At 40.6% G+C, this 15,357-nt stretch overlaps 1 protein-coding gene across 3 annotated transcripts in view; it reads left to right on the top strand.

Annotated features, from left to right (window-relative positions):
• The window catches only part of KMT2C (lysine methyltransferase 2C), a 199,600-nt gene that overhangs the window by 132,532 nt on the left and 51,711 nt on the right, over positions 1 to 15,357 (top strand). For 2 of the 3 annotated variants that reach the window (XM_035554345.2, XM_035554349.2), the window contains exons 20-24: positions 472 to 581; positions 7,252 to 7,317; positions 8,777 to 8,989; positions 13,055 to 13,183; positions 14,983 to 15,102. In XM_035554345.2, the coding sequence (XP_035410238.1) occupies positions 472 to 581; positions 7,252 to 7,317; positions 8,777 to 8,989; positions 13,055 to 13,183; positions 14,983 to 15,102 (638 nt within the window). The remainder of the gene's footprint in view (positions 1 to 471; positions 582 to 7,251; positions 7,318 to 8,776; positions 8,990 to 13,054; positions 13,184 to 14,982; positions 15,103 to 15,357) is intronic. The other variant, XM_035554351.2, reaches the window with a different exon arrangement.

The following is a 15,357-nucleotide window of genomic DNA, read 5'->3' as shown; positions in this document are numbered from 1 at the left end:
TTCGTAACTAGTTGTACCACAGACTTAATAACTGTATGACTCTGGGCAACTTAATTAATTATTTTGTGCCTCATTTTCCCCCCTCTGTAAAAAGAAAATAAAACTAATTTACCTCACAAGACTGTCATTGTGAGGCTACATCTAGATTACCTTGTGTCAAGTGAGTAGTTAAGATGACTCAAATACAGGGAGAAATTATAATACTAAGACATATTTGCTTCCGGGACATTATTTTACAGTTTTCCTTCCTGTGAAGGGAAATAGGTAATCTGATACTGTATATACAGTATTTTAACACACACCACCATAGAGGATTGCTCTATATGGAGAACCTGATTCATCGTTTCTCCCTAAAAGAATTTAAATTAAACAAGTATTTCACATGTACTTGGACCATATACTGATACTTGGGTCTCCTAAAACACCACATATTTCCTTTAAATTGTATTTTTTCCCCCACTTAATTTCTAGATGGATGCATGCAATCTGTCAGAACTTAAACACAGAGGAGGAAGTGGAAAACATAGCTGATATGGGTTTTGACTGTACCATTTGTAGGCCATACATACCACCAACAAACGGTAAGAAGACAATTGAAACCAATGGCAGGATTGCACACTGCAATAAATAGGTTTGGGAATGGGTTATGGTTCTTGTCTGTGGTCGAGAGTTGACTCATTGTAGAAGCAAGATTTTTTGTTTTTATTTTAAAGGCCTTCTGGAGGTGCCCTCAGCTCTTTCTCACCCCCTAGTGATTGGCTGTAAGGACATCCCTGCAGCAAGAGACAGCCTAGCAGGGGGAATTCTAGACAGATTTATCAAAGATAATTTGGGTAAATTTGGGTGTTTGATATTGAAAGGGTAAAATGCATCTCATTTTGTCAAGCGGAATAAAGAAAAAACAGTTGTCTAAACATCTGAATTGTGAAAGAATATTAAAATCAATTCCAAGCAAAAAATGTTCTATCTATCAGGACTTTCAGGCCCTCTGAAGCAGCAGTAACTGCAACAATACTCCATACAAGCATCTTTCCCCTCCTTTCCCATATTTTGTTAACACCACTCCATAAGCTCTCCCAGTATTTAAGACCAGTGCTTTTCCTAACTCTGGTCTTTGAAAAAAATTCTCCGTATTTTCCTGCTTGGGAGTCTCTTTTTTTTTTTTTTTTGTTAGTTAAAATGCATATTCTTTCTGATGAGTTTTGTTCTTCTCCGCACATGTTGTCAGTGAATATACCAACTTCTTTTTTAGTCAGTAGTACGCAATTCCACAGCATTGGTACTTCAGGAGCTGAGGTTACTGCAGTTTTTCTCTTTGAGCACAGCTACACCATCTGGTTCTGTGGGATGGTAGTGGTTAATTTTATAGTGAGTGGCCTGTCAGCAATTAGATTGGCCTATTAGATGATTTATGGTCTTGCTGCAAGAATAGTATCCTGGGTCTGTTTTCTCTGCATGTCAGCTCACAGGAGTTTCTGCTTCAGTCTGCTGCTTTAACAGAGCACTGACACCTCTACATATTATTTTTTAGAATAATAGTATGTTAAAGTGTTCATATTAACCCTTTATTGGGGTATCATCAGATTGTGAGAATGTGGTAGGAGGAAGGAACACGGCAAATGTTTGAAGAAATATACACCAGGAGGATTTCAGTGAGATTGGCTTTCCTGATCAAGAGTTGACTATACCATGAGGCTTGTGTTTGAGAGGTCTGCCAAGAAAAGTTCAGTGGAGCATTTGATGTCCCTTTATGCCTCATGTCCTCATAACACTGTGACAGTAATTGTAACTTACTCATGTTGCCTTGGAAGTTTGTGTACTTGTTTGTATAAATTGATCAACTATATACACATGGTAGTGGAACACTTCTAAGTATCCCACTTCTATCACTGTTACAAGTAAGAATGACTTACGCTCGTGTTTTTCTACACGTCACTTCATCTTTGTAATCTGCTTTTGCAAATTCAAAACAAAAAAGGGGTTGCAAGTGGGAAAAACAAGGAACTTACAGATACAACACAGGTTTTTGTTTCTTTTGGTAATAAGCTTTGAGCACTTAAAACACAAAAGTCCAGGTAAGAAATACTGCCCCTTCCTTTCCCTTAGGAGCTGGCAGAGCTACCTTTTAGAAGATAATAAAGGCCCCAGTATATGAGGTGGAATAACTTCAGAAAGTGGTGTCGGAGATGTTTCACCTCCAGGCATAAACCGGCCCCTGAGTTAGTCCTTTTTGCACACCAATGTGAAGTTGTGTTGTGTAGGTTTGTCTTCTGAGGAATAGGAGCCAGTCCCGCAACACCTGTTAGAAAGTTGCCCACCCTTCTTTGCGTTTTTTTTTCCACTTCTTTTATGAGACAAGTTTCTCTGATTATTCTTTTTGCTTTTGACTCAGCGTATATATGAAGTCTTTAACACGTGTGCGTTTGCACAGTTGCATGTCTGAATGTCATTTGGTGCATGTTCATGGAAATACTTGCATGTACTTTTATATGAAATGTTCCAGTGGTTTGTTAACTTGTCTACAACTCTTTTGAAAATTCTCTCTAATTTTTTGTTTCAAGGTGAGAGCAGTAAGCATTTGCTAAATTTAAGAGAAACAAATATTAACAGTATAAATATACAATATGCTGTATTGTGTTTTCTTATTGGAATGGCTCCTTCTCTTTCCATCTGATGTACCACAGAGGATATTAATGTGTAGCAAACTTTATTACAAGTTTAACTACTATATACGTAGAATAAGCAAGAGCCCCTTAGCCTAATAACTTGCCAGTACATCGCAGATGGAGTAGGTGTACTATTGGTAGAAAGTAAATACCTTCTAAAATGTATGTATTGAGAAAGAGTTTCCATTTTTCTCTCTTCAGAAAACAGGAACTTGAAGAGTTTTTCCCTGTCTCATCTTCAGAAGATCAGATGCATATCTGATAATCTTAAAATCATCTTCTTTGTGAAACAGAAATAAAATATAAGTAGTTTTTTTTTTTCTTCTTGAACATACATAAATATCCACAGTCGGCACATGGTAAAACTTGCTCCAGAGTAGTATACCATAAACCTTCATTTATAGACTCCTTTGAAGTACTCATCTCTGATTAGTGTTTCATCAGGTTGCTTTTAATGTGGTCTCAAGTTACAGTATAGGATCATAGAACCATCTAGGTTGGAAACGACCTTCCAGATCATCAGGTCCAGCCATCAACCCGACCTGCTGAGTTCCATCACTAGACCACGTGTCTGAGTGCCATGTCCACACATCTCTTCAATACTTCCAGGGATGGGGACTCCACCACATCCCTTGGTGGCCCGTTCCAATGCTTGACCACCTTCTCCATGAAGGAATCCTTCCTAATGTCCAATCTAAACCTCCCCTGGCACAACTTGAGACTGTTTCTTCATGTCTTATCACTCGTCACCTGAGAAAAGAGACCAACACCTTCCTTGCTTCAGCTTCATTCAGGTAGTTGTAGATGAGGTCTCCCCTCAGCCTCCTTTTCTCTAGACTAAACAACCCCATTTCCCTCAGCTGTTCTTATGTGTCTTGTTTTCTAGTCCTTTCACCAGCTTTGCACACACTCAAGCAACTCGATATCCTTTTGCAGTGAGAAGCCCAAAACCGAATTCAGTTCAGGTGCAGTCTCATCAGTGCTGCATGCAAGGGGACAATCCCTTCCTCAGTCCTGCTATTTCTTCCTCAGTCCCACTATTTCTGGTGCAGGCCAGGATGCCGTTGGCCTTCTTGGCCACCTGGGCGCACTGCTGGCTCATGTTCAGCCAGATGTTGACCAGCACCCCCAGGTCCTTTTCTGCTGGGCACCTTTCCAGCCACTCTTCCCCAAGCCCATACTGCTGCATCAGGTGGTTAGGACCCAAGTGCAGCACCCGACATTTATCCTTGTTGAATGTCGTGATTGGGCCCGGCCCATTGATCTAGCCTACAAGACTGAACTCCATTCACCAGGGCTCCATAACCTTTCCTGGTGATGACAAGCCTGCAGTTCCCTGGATTTTCCGTCCTGCCCTTCCTGTAAGTTGGAGTCACATTCTCTAACTTCAGTCAGCTGGGATCTCCCTACTCAGCCAGGACTGCTGGTTAATTATGGCTTGACGAGCCCTTGGGCCAGCACCTCCAGTACTCTTGGAGATAAATATGTCCTCCAGCGTGTTGTAGAATTGGTTTTCTGTTGTAGAAAAGGTTTTCTAATTTAGTTTGAATGTTGTCGTGACTGAGTACTGGCAGCTGCTGTAGGTAGCAGCAACTTTTGCCTCTGTGCTGTAATTCTTGCACATTCAGGAGAGAGATGTGCATCTCACCCGCAGTCACACACTCTCCATACAAGTAAATCTCAGCCGTCTACCCATAATTTCTGCCTTTCCATCATTTGCCTTTGTGCATCATCACGTAGCTTGTGTATGTATACCTAGACTGTAACTTGCATCCCGTCCTTGCTTATTTCCCCACTCTCTCCATCCACAAATTCCAGCTTCCTCCTTGGTGCTGGTTTTTTGTTCATTTGTTTGTTTTTCTCTGCAGGAGGGAAATGGACCAGCTCTGTCTGCTTTTCTTTAGTGGGAACAGCTGAAGAGACATGAGCTGCAAACACACGTAACAGCTAGTTACAGCCGATCTGGTAGTAGTTTCTGGTAGCTGCTGGTGTGCAAGTATTCTTCCTGTGGCTCAGATAAGCCTGCCCACAGCAGCAGTGAGGACTTCGTGTCACTTACTAATTTGGAGATGCTGAGTACTCGGTGATAGGCATCTTAGGGCTGGGATCCTCTGTTGCACAGTCTTCGTGAAACTGAGTTAAGATCATCTTCATTCTAAAACTTACTCTGTGTACTTCACAAATACCAGATACAGAAGTAATATTAGAAGCTAAAATTTTAACTTTTGAGTTTTTAATTGTCATTTTTATTATTTCAGCTGTTACATTCTTGCAAGTTACAGTATTTGCAAAAAAAATCCCTGCATAACACTCACAGTTAAGCAGGCAGCTGATGGTACTGCGGTGTTGTGTCTTTATATCAAACATTTTGCACTGTCCCTTAGCCAATTCTGTTTCTTCCTAGAGGTGTTATTTTCTGTTACAGCCTTCTGAATTGCAGCCACCTTTCTTTTTGAAACTGTGATCTTTCTCATCATATTGTATTCTGTGCAACAATTTTTTAAACTGAAGCCACTAAACACTGCACATCATCCAGCATGTTTAAACCCTTTTGAAAATAAGCATATAATTTTGGTTGAACTTAGCTAAGTGCCTCAGAGAGCACCGTCCCTTCTTTGTTCTGTTTTTTAATGATTATTTTTTTCCCCGTATAGTTTTCTCTGGCTTGGAATTCTGTTTCTCTGTTATCCATTTTATTGATTTAATCTTTAACCCACACTCTAATTAGCTCCTTTTCTGGAAATCAGTTCAATACTAGCTTCAAACGCTGTGCAACTTCTGTGAGTTGGTCTCTGAAGGCCTCCCGTTTGTTGCTGTCAGCTTATTTGTTTGCCCGTTTCAAGTCTATTCAGTCTCCAAAGCTAAAATTGTTCTCAGTCTGATGTGGACTCCTTGTTGTATGACTTTAGAGTAAGGGCATCAAATCCCCATTCACAGCTCTCTGAATTTTTTGTTTACCTTAGATTCCAGTCCAGTAGCTGTTAGCTCTGACTTAGGTATCTTGTAAATTATAACCGACTAAGGAATCAGATGAGGTCTCGTTCCCCGTGGAGTATTTCTTAAAGTCTGCTCTTGTTTTGTTGTTTCAGTTCAGGGCCTTTGAGCATCTTCCATCCTGCAGCTTGTCCCATATTTTTTTGTTTCCCTCCAGCCCAGTGTCTCCTTCAAAATTTCATTTTCATTTTTTTTCTTCCTTGTTTTTTCCATCCGTGTCAGTGTATCAGTTTTTCAACAGTGCTGATAGGCTCCTTACACGTACTGATTGCACAGAATGTTTATTTTCGCTAGGTTATGTCATATACTTTAGTTAGACCTTAAAAACTTTTAGAGGACTATAATTTCTGAAGACAGACTTTCACTTACCTTATTTTTTATGTATGCTTAGAAAGCTTTCTCTAGATTTCAAATCTTCTAGCTACTACACTGTTTTTTCGTATTTAGCAGAGTGTAAGTGTTATGTGGAAGCTCTTGGTCTTTTCCTAGTCTTGCCTCTGGGTGTGAGGTTGGAGCACATGCAGTTGGGCTGAGAAGCAAGAGCCTTCCACACATGCTGTGCCTCAGTGGTCTGGGCTTGTGTAGTAGATGCAAATTAAAAACACCGGATGTTTGTCAGAGTCTTAGACTCAGCCTGGCTAAGATTTCTAGGAAAAAAAAAAAAAAAGAAGAATAAACCTTGACTGTGTGGTAATGCTAACCATGCCAAACTAACAGTCTTTTTGGTTTTAGTTCTCAGCGTTTGTGAGACACAAACTAAACATCTAATTTTTCCTGTACCTTCTGTCTATATAATCTCTATAAAGTCACTACTAATATAAAAAATCAGTCTACATATCCCAGGTTAGTGAAACAGGATTACAGTTATTGTAATTAAGGCAGAAGAACATTTCTACCTACAGCGGTAGTGTGCTAGCATCGGAGGACATGTTGATCATCATTTGTTCACTCACACTACTGCAGTGCTTCCCTGAAGCAAACAAGGCAATTTTCAAACTGAGTTTCTGCTGTTCCATTTGTCAGTAATCTTACCTGGAATAAGAATTACCCTTTCTAACATCAACAAGTTACGTCTCATCTGCTCTCAGATTCGCTATTGGCCTTACTTTCTTTCTCATTTATGTTACATCAGACATCTGACAGCACAGGCACAGCTGGAACCTTATGTGTGAAGCTGGTGGGAGATCCACTCCTGAGACAGTAGCTGGTTCACAAAGTCCTCCTGTTACTTACGCTTAGGTTAGCAAAGCCTGGACGTCATGCCTAGTGTAGAGGTTTCCTTAAAATCCAATAGATGCAGTACATGCCTGTGGACCAGTAGAAGGAGATCATTTATCATCAAGTTCAGAGCATTTCCAGTGCCATCCTTGGCTCTAGGGAATTGGAGAACTTCAGTTGATACCAGCCTTGTTTTGTAGTCACATCTTTGTGACGCTGAAAAGCACTTTATTTTAAAGGTGCCAGTAAATGTTGCCAACAGTATTAATTAGGGAGTTTAACAGAACTGTTTGAAGGAAAATTACTTGGTAGTTTCAGTTTAAATCGAGTCACCACTTTTAAAAGTTGAAATTATTTTCCTTATATTTTTCAGTGCCTTCTTTGGACTGTTGTGATTCATCAGTTGGAGCTCAGATTATTTCAAAATCAAAAGAACTAGGTAAAGAATGTAAATGCTTAATCGTTGATCATTTAGCATATTTTAAGGGTATACTTTTACATGAGGCAAAAATTCCTTTTTGTTTTTATAACACACAACATTAACTATCCTTTTGTTATCACAGCATGCTTTTCATTTTTTTTCTTTCTCTACTTCTTTTTTGCCTGCCATACCTGCACTATAATAATAATAATAATCTTAAATTATGCTTTGATTCTGCAGACTTAGTTGCTTGCCTTAATACTAGCCCTGATAAATAACCGTGTGGCTGAGTCAAACACATGTACAAATGTTTACAGGCTCAAACTGTAGGAGGACACAACTTCTCTGAATTTGTATATTTTGTGCAAGGAATTGACAATCTTGACAAACCTACTCCCAGGTCATTTGTTAAAATGATAGTCTCCAAGAGCTTCCTTCACGTTAGGATAGCTTCCATCACATTAGAATTTTGTTCTGCTTGATACTGCACAGTTGTAGTTCTGAGAGAAGATTTTGCCCTCCAATCTTCAGTCTGAAAAAATAAATGAAATTTTTTAAATGAACACTCTTCTAATTCAGTACAAGAGAAGAATCATCTGTGAAGAGCTACATTCAGAACCAGCTGTGTTTTGGGATGTGACATGTTACATAAGAAAATATTTTTGGTTAAAGAGAACAAATGTTACGATGTTCATATGTTTTCAGAAACTGTGTTATCCAGTCATTATTTAATTGGCCTCAAAGAGCAGAAGCATCATTGCAGCCTCTTCGTTATTTGCTAATTCCCTGAAAGTTCCCAAGCTTCCACTTGCAGGTGGCGGTGCAGATGACTGAGATAGCAGTGCCTTTCTGCATTGTGAATTAAGAACTGGTGGGAAGAGTTGATCAGTAGACTCAGTTGGCATGTAACAGCTTGAGGACGTAGCAGAATTGCAGGTCTTGGGAGGCTTGGGTCCTACCCATGCTTTTATGAGTTGATATCGAGCAGCTCACTCGATATAATTTGTTTTTTTGTCTGCCTATAAACCAGGGCTAATAACTTGCCTGATGGACCAAGAGTTCTGGGAGGCTACAGCTGAGTAACAACATGAAACTGCAATGCTGAGGGCTTTGGCTAGTAAGCAGCAGGGACCCAAACTAAGACTTGCATGGGTTTTTTGAGCGTTAGGGTTACAGAAATACCCTGCAAGGCACCAGTTTCCGTAATCAAATAGTTCTGTCTAACGAATTCTGGATGTAAGTTGTTTTGTAGCAATGTAATGGATTGTTACTGGATTTGACATCAAGCTCTAAATCATAAAGCTCTAACTGTAACGCATAAGACAATATCAGATCTCTGTGTTTTATTTATACTGATTTCCTCGCTCATGAATCAGTTCCATACATGTGAATTATTAACTCTTAAAAGTGCTATTCCTGAAGATCTTGTAAATTGAAGAGTTTTATATTGCTGTTATGATTCATTTAACTTTTATAGACCCACCGAAGACATACACACAGGATGGAGTCTGCTTGACAGAATCCGGCATGTCTCAGTTACAGAGCCTAACTGTCACAGTACCTAGAAGAAAACGGACGAAACCAAAGCTTAAACTGAAGATTATAAATCAGAACAGTGTGGCTGTGCTTCAGACACCCCCAGATGCCCAGTCAGAACACTCAAGAGATGGCGAGATGGATGACAGTAGAGGTAGCGACCTACGTTTGGCATGTCTTGTATCTTACAGCATTTTACTACATGTATATTGCATACATCAGTGGGATTTTTTGGTATACTGACATTTGTATATCCTGTACAGAATGCACTGTGGGAATTGCTTGGACAATAGTCACGGCTCATTGTTGCCCGTTTCAGGGATTTTTTTATCATTGTTCTGTTTGTGTCATCCATACCATGTGAAACACTTTGCTAAGGCTCGCAACACTGGAAATATGAATTGCCTTTTTATCTATTCCTTAGATTGTTTGGGGAAATGCTGTGCACTCACTGGGTACAAGTGTATTTTGAGGAATCAACAGTGCAGGCACCGTTTGAAAGTGGTAGTGTTGGCTCAGCAAAGCAATGTCTAGATTACTGTAGAGCTTGTATTTGAAATCAAGGAGAAAGAGGAATAAAAAGCTCTTTGCTTAGAGTATTTCGTTTTCTCTGAAAGAAATGAGGTGGGATGAAGAGTGAAGGAGAGTCTGAGGGGAAAAAATATTTTCTTATATGTGCACAGATAACTGAACTTTTCGTTTGTCTTCGTTTCCAAAGTAGAATTTAAGACAGAATTTAAGGTTGGAAGTAAATTCTGGGGTGTTGCTCTAGTTCAAGTCAATCACGCTGTGTGCAGAGCCCTGCCAAATGGCATGAGTGTTGAGGATAGGGAATCCAGAATTTAGTATAGAGGAAAGGGGATGATTGACAGTGTTTGTGCAGCACCCAAGGCTGACGAGGGATGAAGGGTTCTGGGCTGACACGTGCCTACCAACCACCTCACACTGTGTAGAGCAGTGAGATTTCAGTAAATTGTAGAAGCCCTTGAGAGAGCTCCTTCCACCGTGTGTCTGGACATGGAGCAAGCATGCGTGTGTCCCAGGGGCCAGCAGTCCTCAGTCCCATCTGAGGGCTCAGTGAGCACAGCAGCCAGGCCACGAGAGACTGAAGATGGGAGATGAGGCAGCGAAAAGAAGCACATAGGTAGGAGCAGTCAGCTTCTTTGTACCTTAAATACTCACTCTCAGGCACCAGCGTGGTGCAGCACCGCCCTCCTGTCCTCTTTGCCATGGCCTGGCTGTACATCCTGATAAAAATGTTGGTAGGAGAGGTGTTAATCCGTGGCCTGAGGAAAGGCTTAGTGAACCGGCAGGTGTGAAAGTCATTACATTAGTCATGCAGGTGTCTGTTACAAGTGGAACACAGGCACCCCACCTCACCACAATCTAAAGTGCTCTCTGTTGATGCAACATTGCCTTGTTGTTAATCAGATTAAATGTCATGAGAAGCTTTTTTTAGATACAGAGAGTGTACTTGACATAACTGGGTAGTTTACCCATCAGCACAGTTTTCATGTTAACTTGTTGATATAAGAATTGTTGCTGTTGTTTGATTAGCGCGTTCTTAACCCTCTGCAGTTGACTAGAAGTGTATTTTTTATAATAGGTTCCCTGTATTTGTTTATAACCTTTAAAACAGTTGTTATTTTATGTTGTTTTCTTTGGAATTCACAGGGTTTGGTAGACTACTCTTGCATTACGCTGACTCTTAAATTTCATCTTATGCCTTCATATAGTCCACCAAGTGGGTTGTTGAAAGCAAAAATGCTTTCAGTTTTGGTTCGAAGGCATCAAGATAGAGAATTAACCACTTCCCCTGCTCTTTTTCAGTGGTTAATCATCTTTACTTCTACAGTTGTATGCATGTATTCTATATAATGTACTCTAACTTTGGTGTCTACTTATTGGCTTTTACAGGTATGCTAGGTATCCCTTTTCAATTAGATATCAAGATACATAAATGTAATAGCAGAGTATGAATGGGAGAACCAAAGCTGCCACAGACTTTAATTTAGTTCTGATCATCTTTTATTTTTTGTGTTGTTTTTTGTTTTTTTTCTGGAACATACCAAAGAAAAATATATTTGCATGTTCCACAGATGTTTGTCGTATGCATCAAGAGTTAGAGCACGCTCACATACGTGACTATAACTGCACAGCACATACGTGGTAAATGGTCTGGGTTTCCTGGAAGCTCCAGACAGAACTGTGTGTGCTCTGTAGGGTGGATTGGTGCCAGTTCTTTGGATGTCTGAAGGTTTTGTGGGGGCATCAGGCTGAATAAGGCTATGCCACTGCTTCGATCGGTGTGACATAGTGTAGTAATGCCAGGTAAACGCGAATGATGTAGATGACACCAAGCGGAGTGGTGCAGTTGACGTGACAGACGGAAGGGATGCCAGCCAGAGGGGCTGGACAGGCTGGAGAAGTGGGCCCATGTGAACCTCAGGAAGTTCAACAAGGCCAAGTGCGAGGTGCTGCACCTGGGTCAGGGCAGTCCCAGACATGAGCACAGCCTGGGAGATGGATGGATGGAGAACAGCCCTGTGGAGAAGGGCTTGGTACTGGTGGATGAAAAATTGGACATGAGCTGACAGTGTGCACTTGCAGCTCAGAAGGCCAATCGTATCTTCGGCTGCGTCAAAATAAGTGTGGCCATCACGTTGAGGGAGGGGATTCTTCCTCTCCATCATGTCTTGTGAGACCCCACCTGGGGTGCTGCATCCAGGTCTGGGGCCCCCACAGAAGAAGGACAGGGACCTGTTGGAGCAAGTCCAGAGGAGGGCCACAAAGATGATCAGAGGCTGGAGCAGCTTTCCTACAAAGACAGGCTGAGGGAGTTGGGGTTGTTGAGGAGAAGGCTCCAGAGAGACCTTACAGCGGCCTTTCAGGAGGCTTATAAGAAAGCTGGGGAAGGGACACTTTGTCACAGAGTGTAGTGATGGGACAAGGGGGAATGGCTTTAAACTAAAAGAGGGTAGGGTTAAATTAGATATTAGGAAGAAATTCTTTCCTATGAGGGAGGAGGTGGGGCCCTGGCCCAGGCTGCCCAGAGGAGCTGTGGCTGCCCCCATCCCTGGCAGTGCCCAAGGCCAGGCTGGATGGGGCTGGGGGCAGCCTGGGCTGCTGGGAGGGGTCCCTGCCCATGGCAGGGGGTTGGGATTAGATGGGCTTTGAGGTCCGTTGCAACCCAAACCGTTCTATGAAAAGTCAGGTCAGTGACCAAGCCCTGAAAAGAGCAAGGGTCGTTGTAGTTGTTCTGCAGCTGAAGTGGTTTGAGAGTCCAGCTCTGTCTGCAGTAGAACCAAACAGGCTACAGGGCATGTTTCATAAACAATATTTCTCCTCCTAACAAATGTATGCGAAAGTACAAGGCAGAGAATCTGAATTCTGGTCTCTTTCCAGGGACAAGAGTATGTTTAGTCTGGATGTTTCAAAAGCTTTACAGTAAAATGAAGATGTAAGGTCATTATTGTATTGACTCTTTGGGGCTATCAGGAACAGAATTAACTCGGTCTCTTCTCAACACCGAAGACTTTTTAATGCCATTGTACTTTACATCTGGTTTCTACCCCGTGTTCCCACAGAATATAAACTCAAAATTGTGGTCTTCATCTTCAAGGCTGACTAATTCCCTGGGCTGAATTTTCTGCTATATAAATCAAACTCCTCTGAATAAATAAATCTGCTTTCAGTCAGTCACACAGCTTCAAGTCAAGAACCCTCCAAACTAAGAGTCATTATATATTACCTTCCAAGTGTAGGCTGCATTTTTTCAGTCTGTCTTCTCAATAAAAACAAACTCTCCCAAACAGAATTTAGAGGAAGGTAAACAGAGCATATCTTGCATGGTAGATGGTATTCATATTCCTCTATGTATTGTTAGAAATTGCTCAGGGACTTAGAACATGCTGCACAGGATTCTGAGAGGATTTTCTATGGGGAAAACAATGTCAGGATCCACATATAGCAACGATAGCGTTTATTCTCTGGTTTTGTGTAGACATAACCTCACAGGAAATAAACCTATATACCAGATCATTGTGTACGGTTAGGGTGGGTTTCTCAAAAGTGTCTAAAGGGTGTAGCTTTCTATCACCTGTCTGAAAAATCTGTTATTTTCAATCAATTTCTGAGAAACCATTCAGATGTAGACATTTTGAAAAAATGTCTTCCTTCCTTTTTCCAGTTGAACTTACCACTGCATTTTTTTCTGCAGAGGGTGATCTTATGGACTGTGATGGAAAATCAGATTCCAGCCCAGAACGGGAGGCTGTGGATGATGATACCAAAGTGGCAGAAGGAGCTGATGGGATTAAGAAAAGAAAGCGAAAACCATACAGACCTGGTAGGATGAATAAGTTATATGGTTGTGTCACTTGCTTGTTTTAAGGCTTTTTTCTGTATTATTAAAAAATATATAGAAAAAAAATAGAATTCTGAATTGTTCTAAGCTGTCTGCTGATTTTAGCATTGTTTGCTGTTATGGTTAAAATATTCTTTTAGTTCTCTTACCAACATACTTTTCCAGAGGTTGCTGCACAGCCATACACTTGCAGTAAAGCGTAGCCAGTTGTTGGTTTGTAGTTTAAATCTACACTTTTTTACTGATTTTTAACTTGGTAGGAAAATGTACTCTAATTATATAACTGATGGAATACAGTTTGTGTGTGTGTGCATGTATTTATATACATCTGGCAATATCTGAACTTCAGAGAACTTTTTGCCAGTATTTTACTTAATTTCTGAACTAGTTGTTAGGAGTAATTTACTGAACATTTGCAGATGAATTTTAATGAATGCAGTTACTGGATGAATTATTTTATTTTACTTTATCAGTGGTGTCGATTCTTTATTATCCTGACTATAGAATAACTGTGTATCCTTGATGCTGAAACACTTGGGCTGTCTCCGGGCACAAAAAGCTAGATACCCGAGTGACTCAGGAGGAAGTGGCTCTGATCTATTAGGGCTAATACTGAACCCGAGTTAATAAGCTCTGCTTAGATAAAGTCTGGCTTTTTGAAGAGCCGCTACATCACACCCCTCAGTATGCCTCGGTGTCTGTGTTACATGGTGGTTTTGTTTTTCATTACACAGCCTCCCACTACTGTGGATAATAAGCCGATTGTAGTCTTTGCCGTCACAAATACTGTTTTTGCCAGTCACGCCCATCCTTCTTGTTGTAATGGGCCATATCCTCTGATTATGAAGATAGCAGGGGAGGAGAACAGAGAAAGGAAGCAGGAGCTACAACATGGTCCAATTTCTCTTGCTTCTCTATCAGTAGCTAAACAAATCTGTACCACCATTTTCCCTCCCCGTGTCATTTCCCAAAACGCTGAGGAAGAGCCCCAACCCAGCACTCAGCAGGTCATGCCCATGGGTGTTTTGCCTTCCACAATGAGATTGTGGTACAAACCCACAGCACTTAACAGAGATTTCCTGTTTCTCTACAAGTAATACACTTCAATAAGCCATTTATTTCCACTGACGGGTCCTCAAGAGGAGAGAGCTTCATTTGCTCAGAGTGATTTTGGATCATGAGTTGCGCAGCCATCTGTTAGTTTTCTGCAGCCAACAATTTCCCTGAAAAATGAAACAAACCTGAGTCTGATGCATTTACATACCTATACACCAACTGTAAGGGACCAGGAACACTGCAGTCAATCTTTGGTGAAGGATTCTGGAGTTTCAGGCAGTATAATGTTGGTTAATTACCTTTTTATTTTGTAATACATCCATCTTTAGTACTGTCGTTTGGAGTGGTGGGCTCTCCAGAGCAATTTGTAGTTTCTTATGACCCTTTAATGTTCTTTAATAGGTTTCATTTAGTAGATTGATTAATTTTAGCAATTCATCAGCTTGCCAAGGGAGGAAAAAAACAGCATCTGAAAGTTGCCAGGTTTGGTGATTTAATCTTCTTGTGGATGTATTGAAGTCCTAAAATTCTGATCCATTTTGATAATTACATACATACCCACTGAGGCATCAAAATTAAGAAATGAAAATTCATCAAGTATATCAGATTTCTTCTTAGACCTCTACAGATGCAGTTGTCCCATTTACCTGCAGAATAATCTTGCCTCTCATTCTTGCTATAAAGCACAGTTTTAATTGATATACTGAATTTTTTTTTCTTGTTAGGTATTGGTGGATTTATGGTACGTCAAAGAAGTCGTACAGGGCAGGGGAAGACTAAAAGATCTCTCTCCAGGAAAGATTCTTCTGGATCTGTTTCTGAGCAGTTGCCTGGCAGAGATGAAGGTAAGTGCATAAACTTAGCTGTTATTTTTGTTGTTCATGGTTAATGCAGTAAAAAATAATACAAGTTACCAACTTATCTTACTAATAATTTTGTCCTTGCTTGTGTTTGTAGAACTACTTTTCGAAGTCAACAAATGTTTCTGTTACCAGTGCAACCCAGTATCGTATTTGGGTCCCCAGTTCAGAAAAAGCGCTTGCTTTTTCTTCAATATGTTAATGTTATAGCTAAGTTTTTCTGCTTTGTAAATATTGTTT

The sequence above is a fragment of the Cygnus atratus genome, chromosome 2, assembly GCF_013377495.2.
Source record: "Cygnus atratus isolate AKBS03 ecotype Queensland, Australia chromosome 2, CAtr_DNAZoo_HiC_assembly, whole genome shotgun sequence".
In the NCBI taxonomy this organism is placed as follows: Eukaryota; Metazoa; Chordata; class Aves; order Anseriformes; family Anatidae; genus Cygnus; species Cygnus atratus.
Note: the sequence above shows the minus strand (reverse complement) of the source record. Positions and strands in the feature narration are given on the sequence as shown.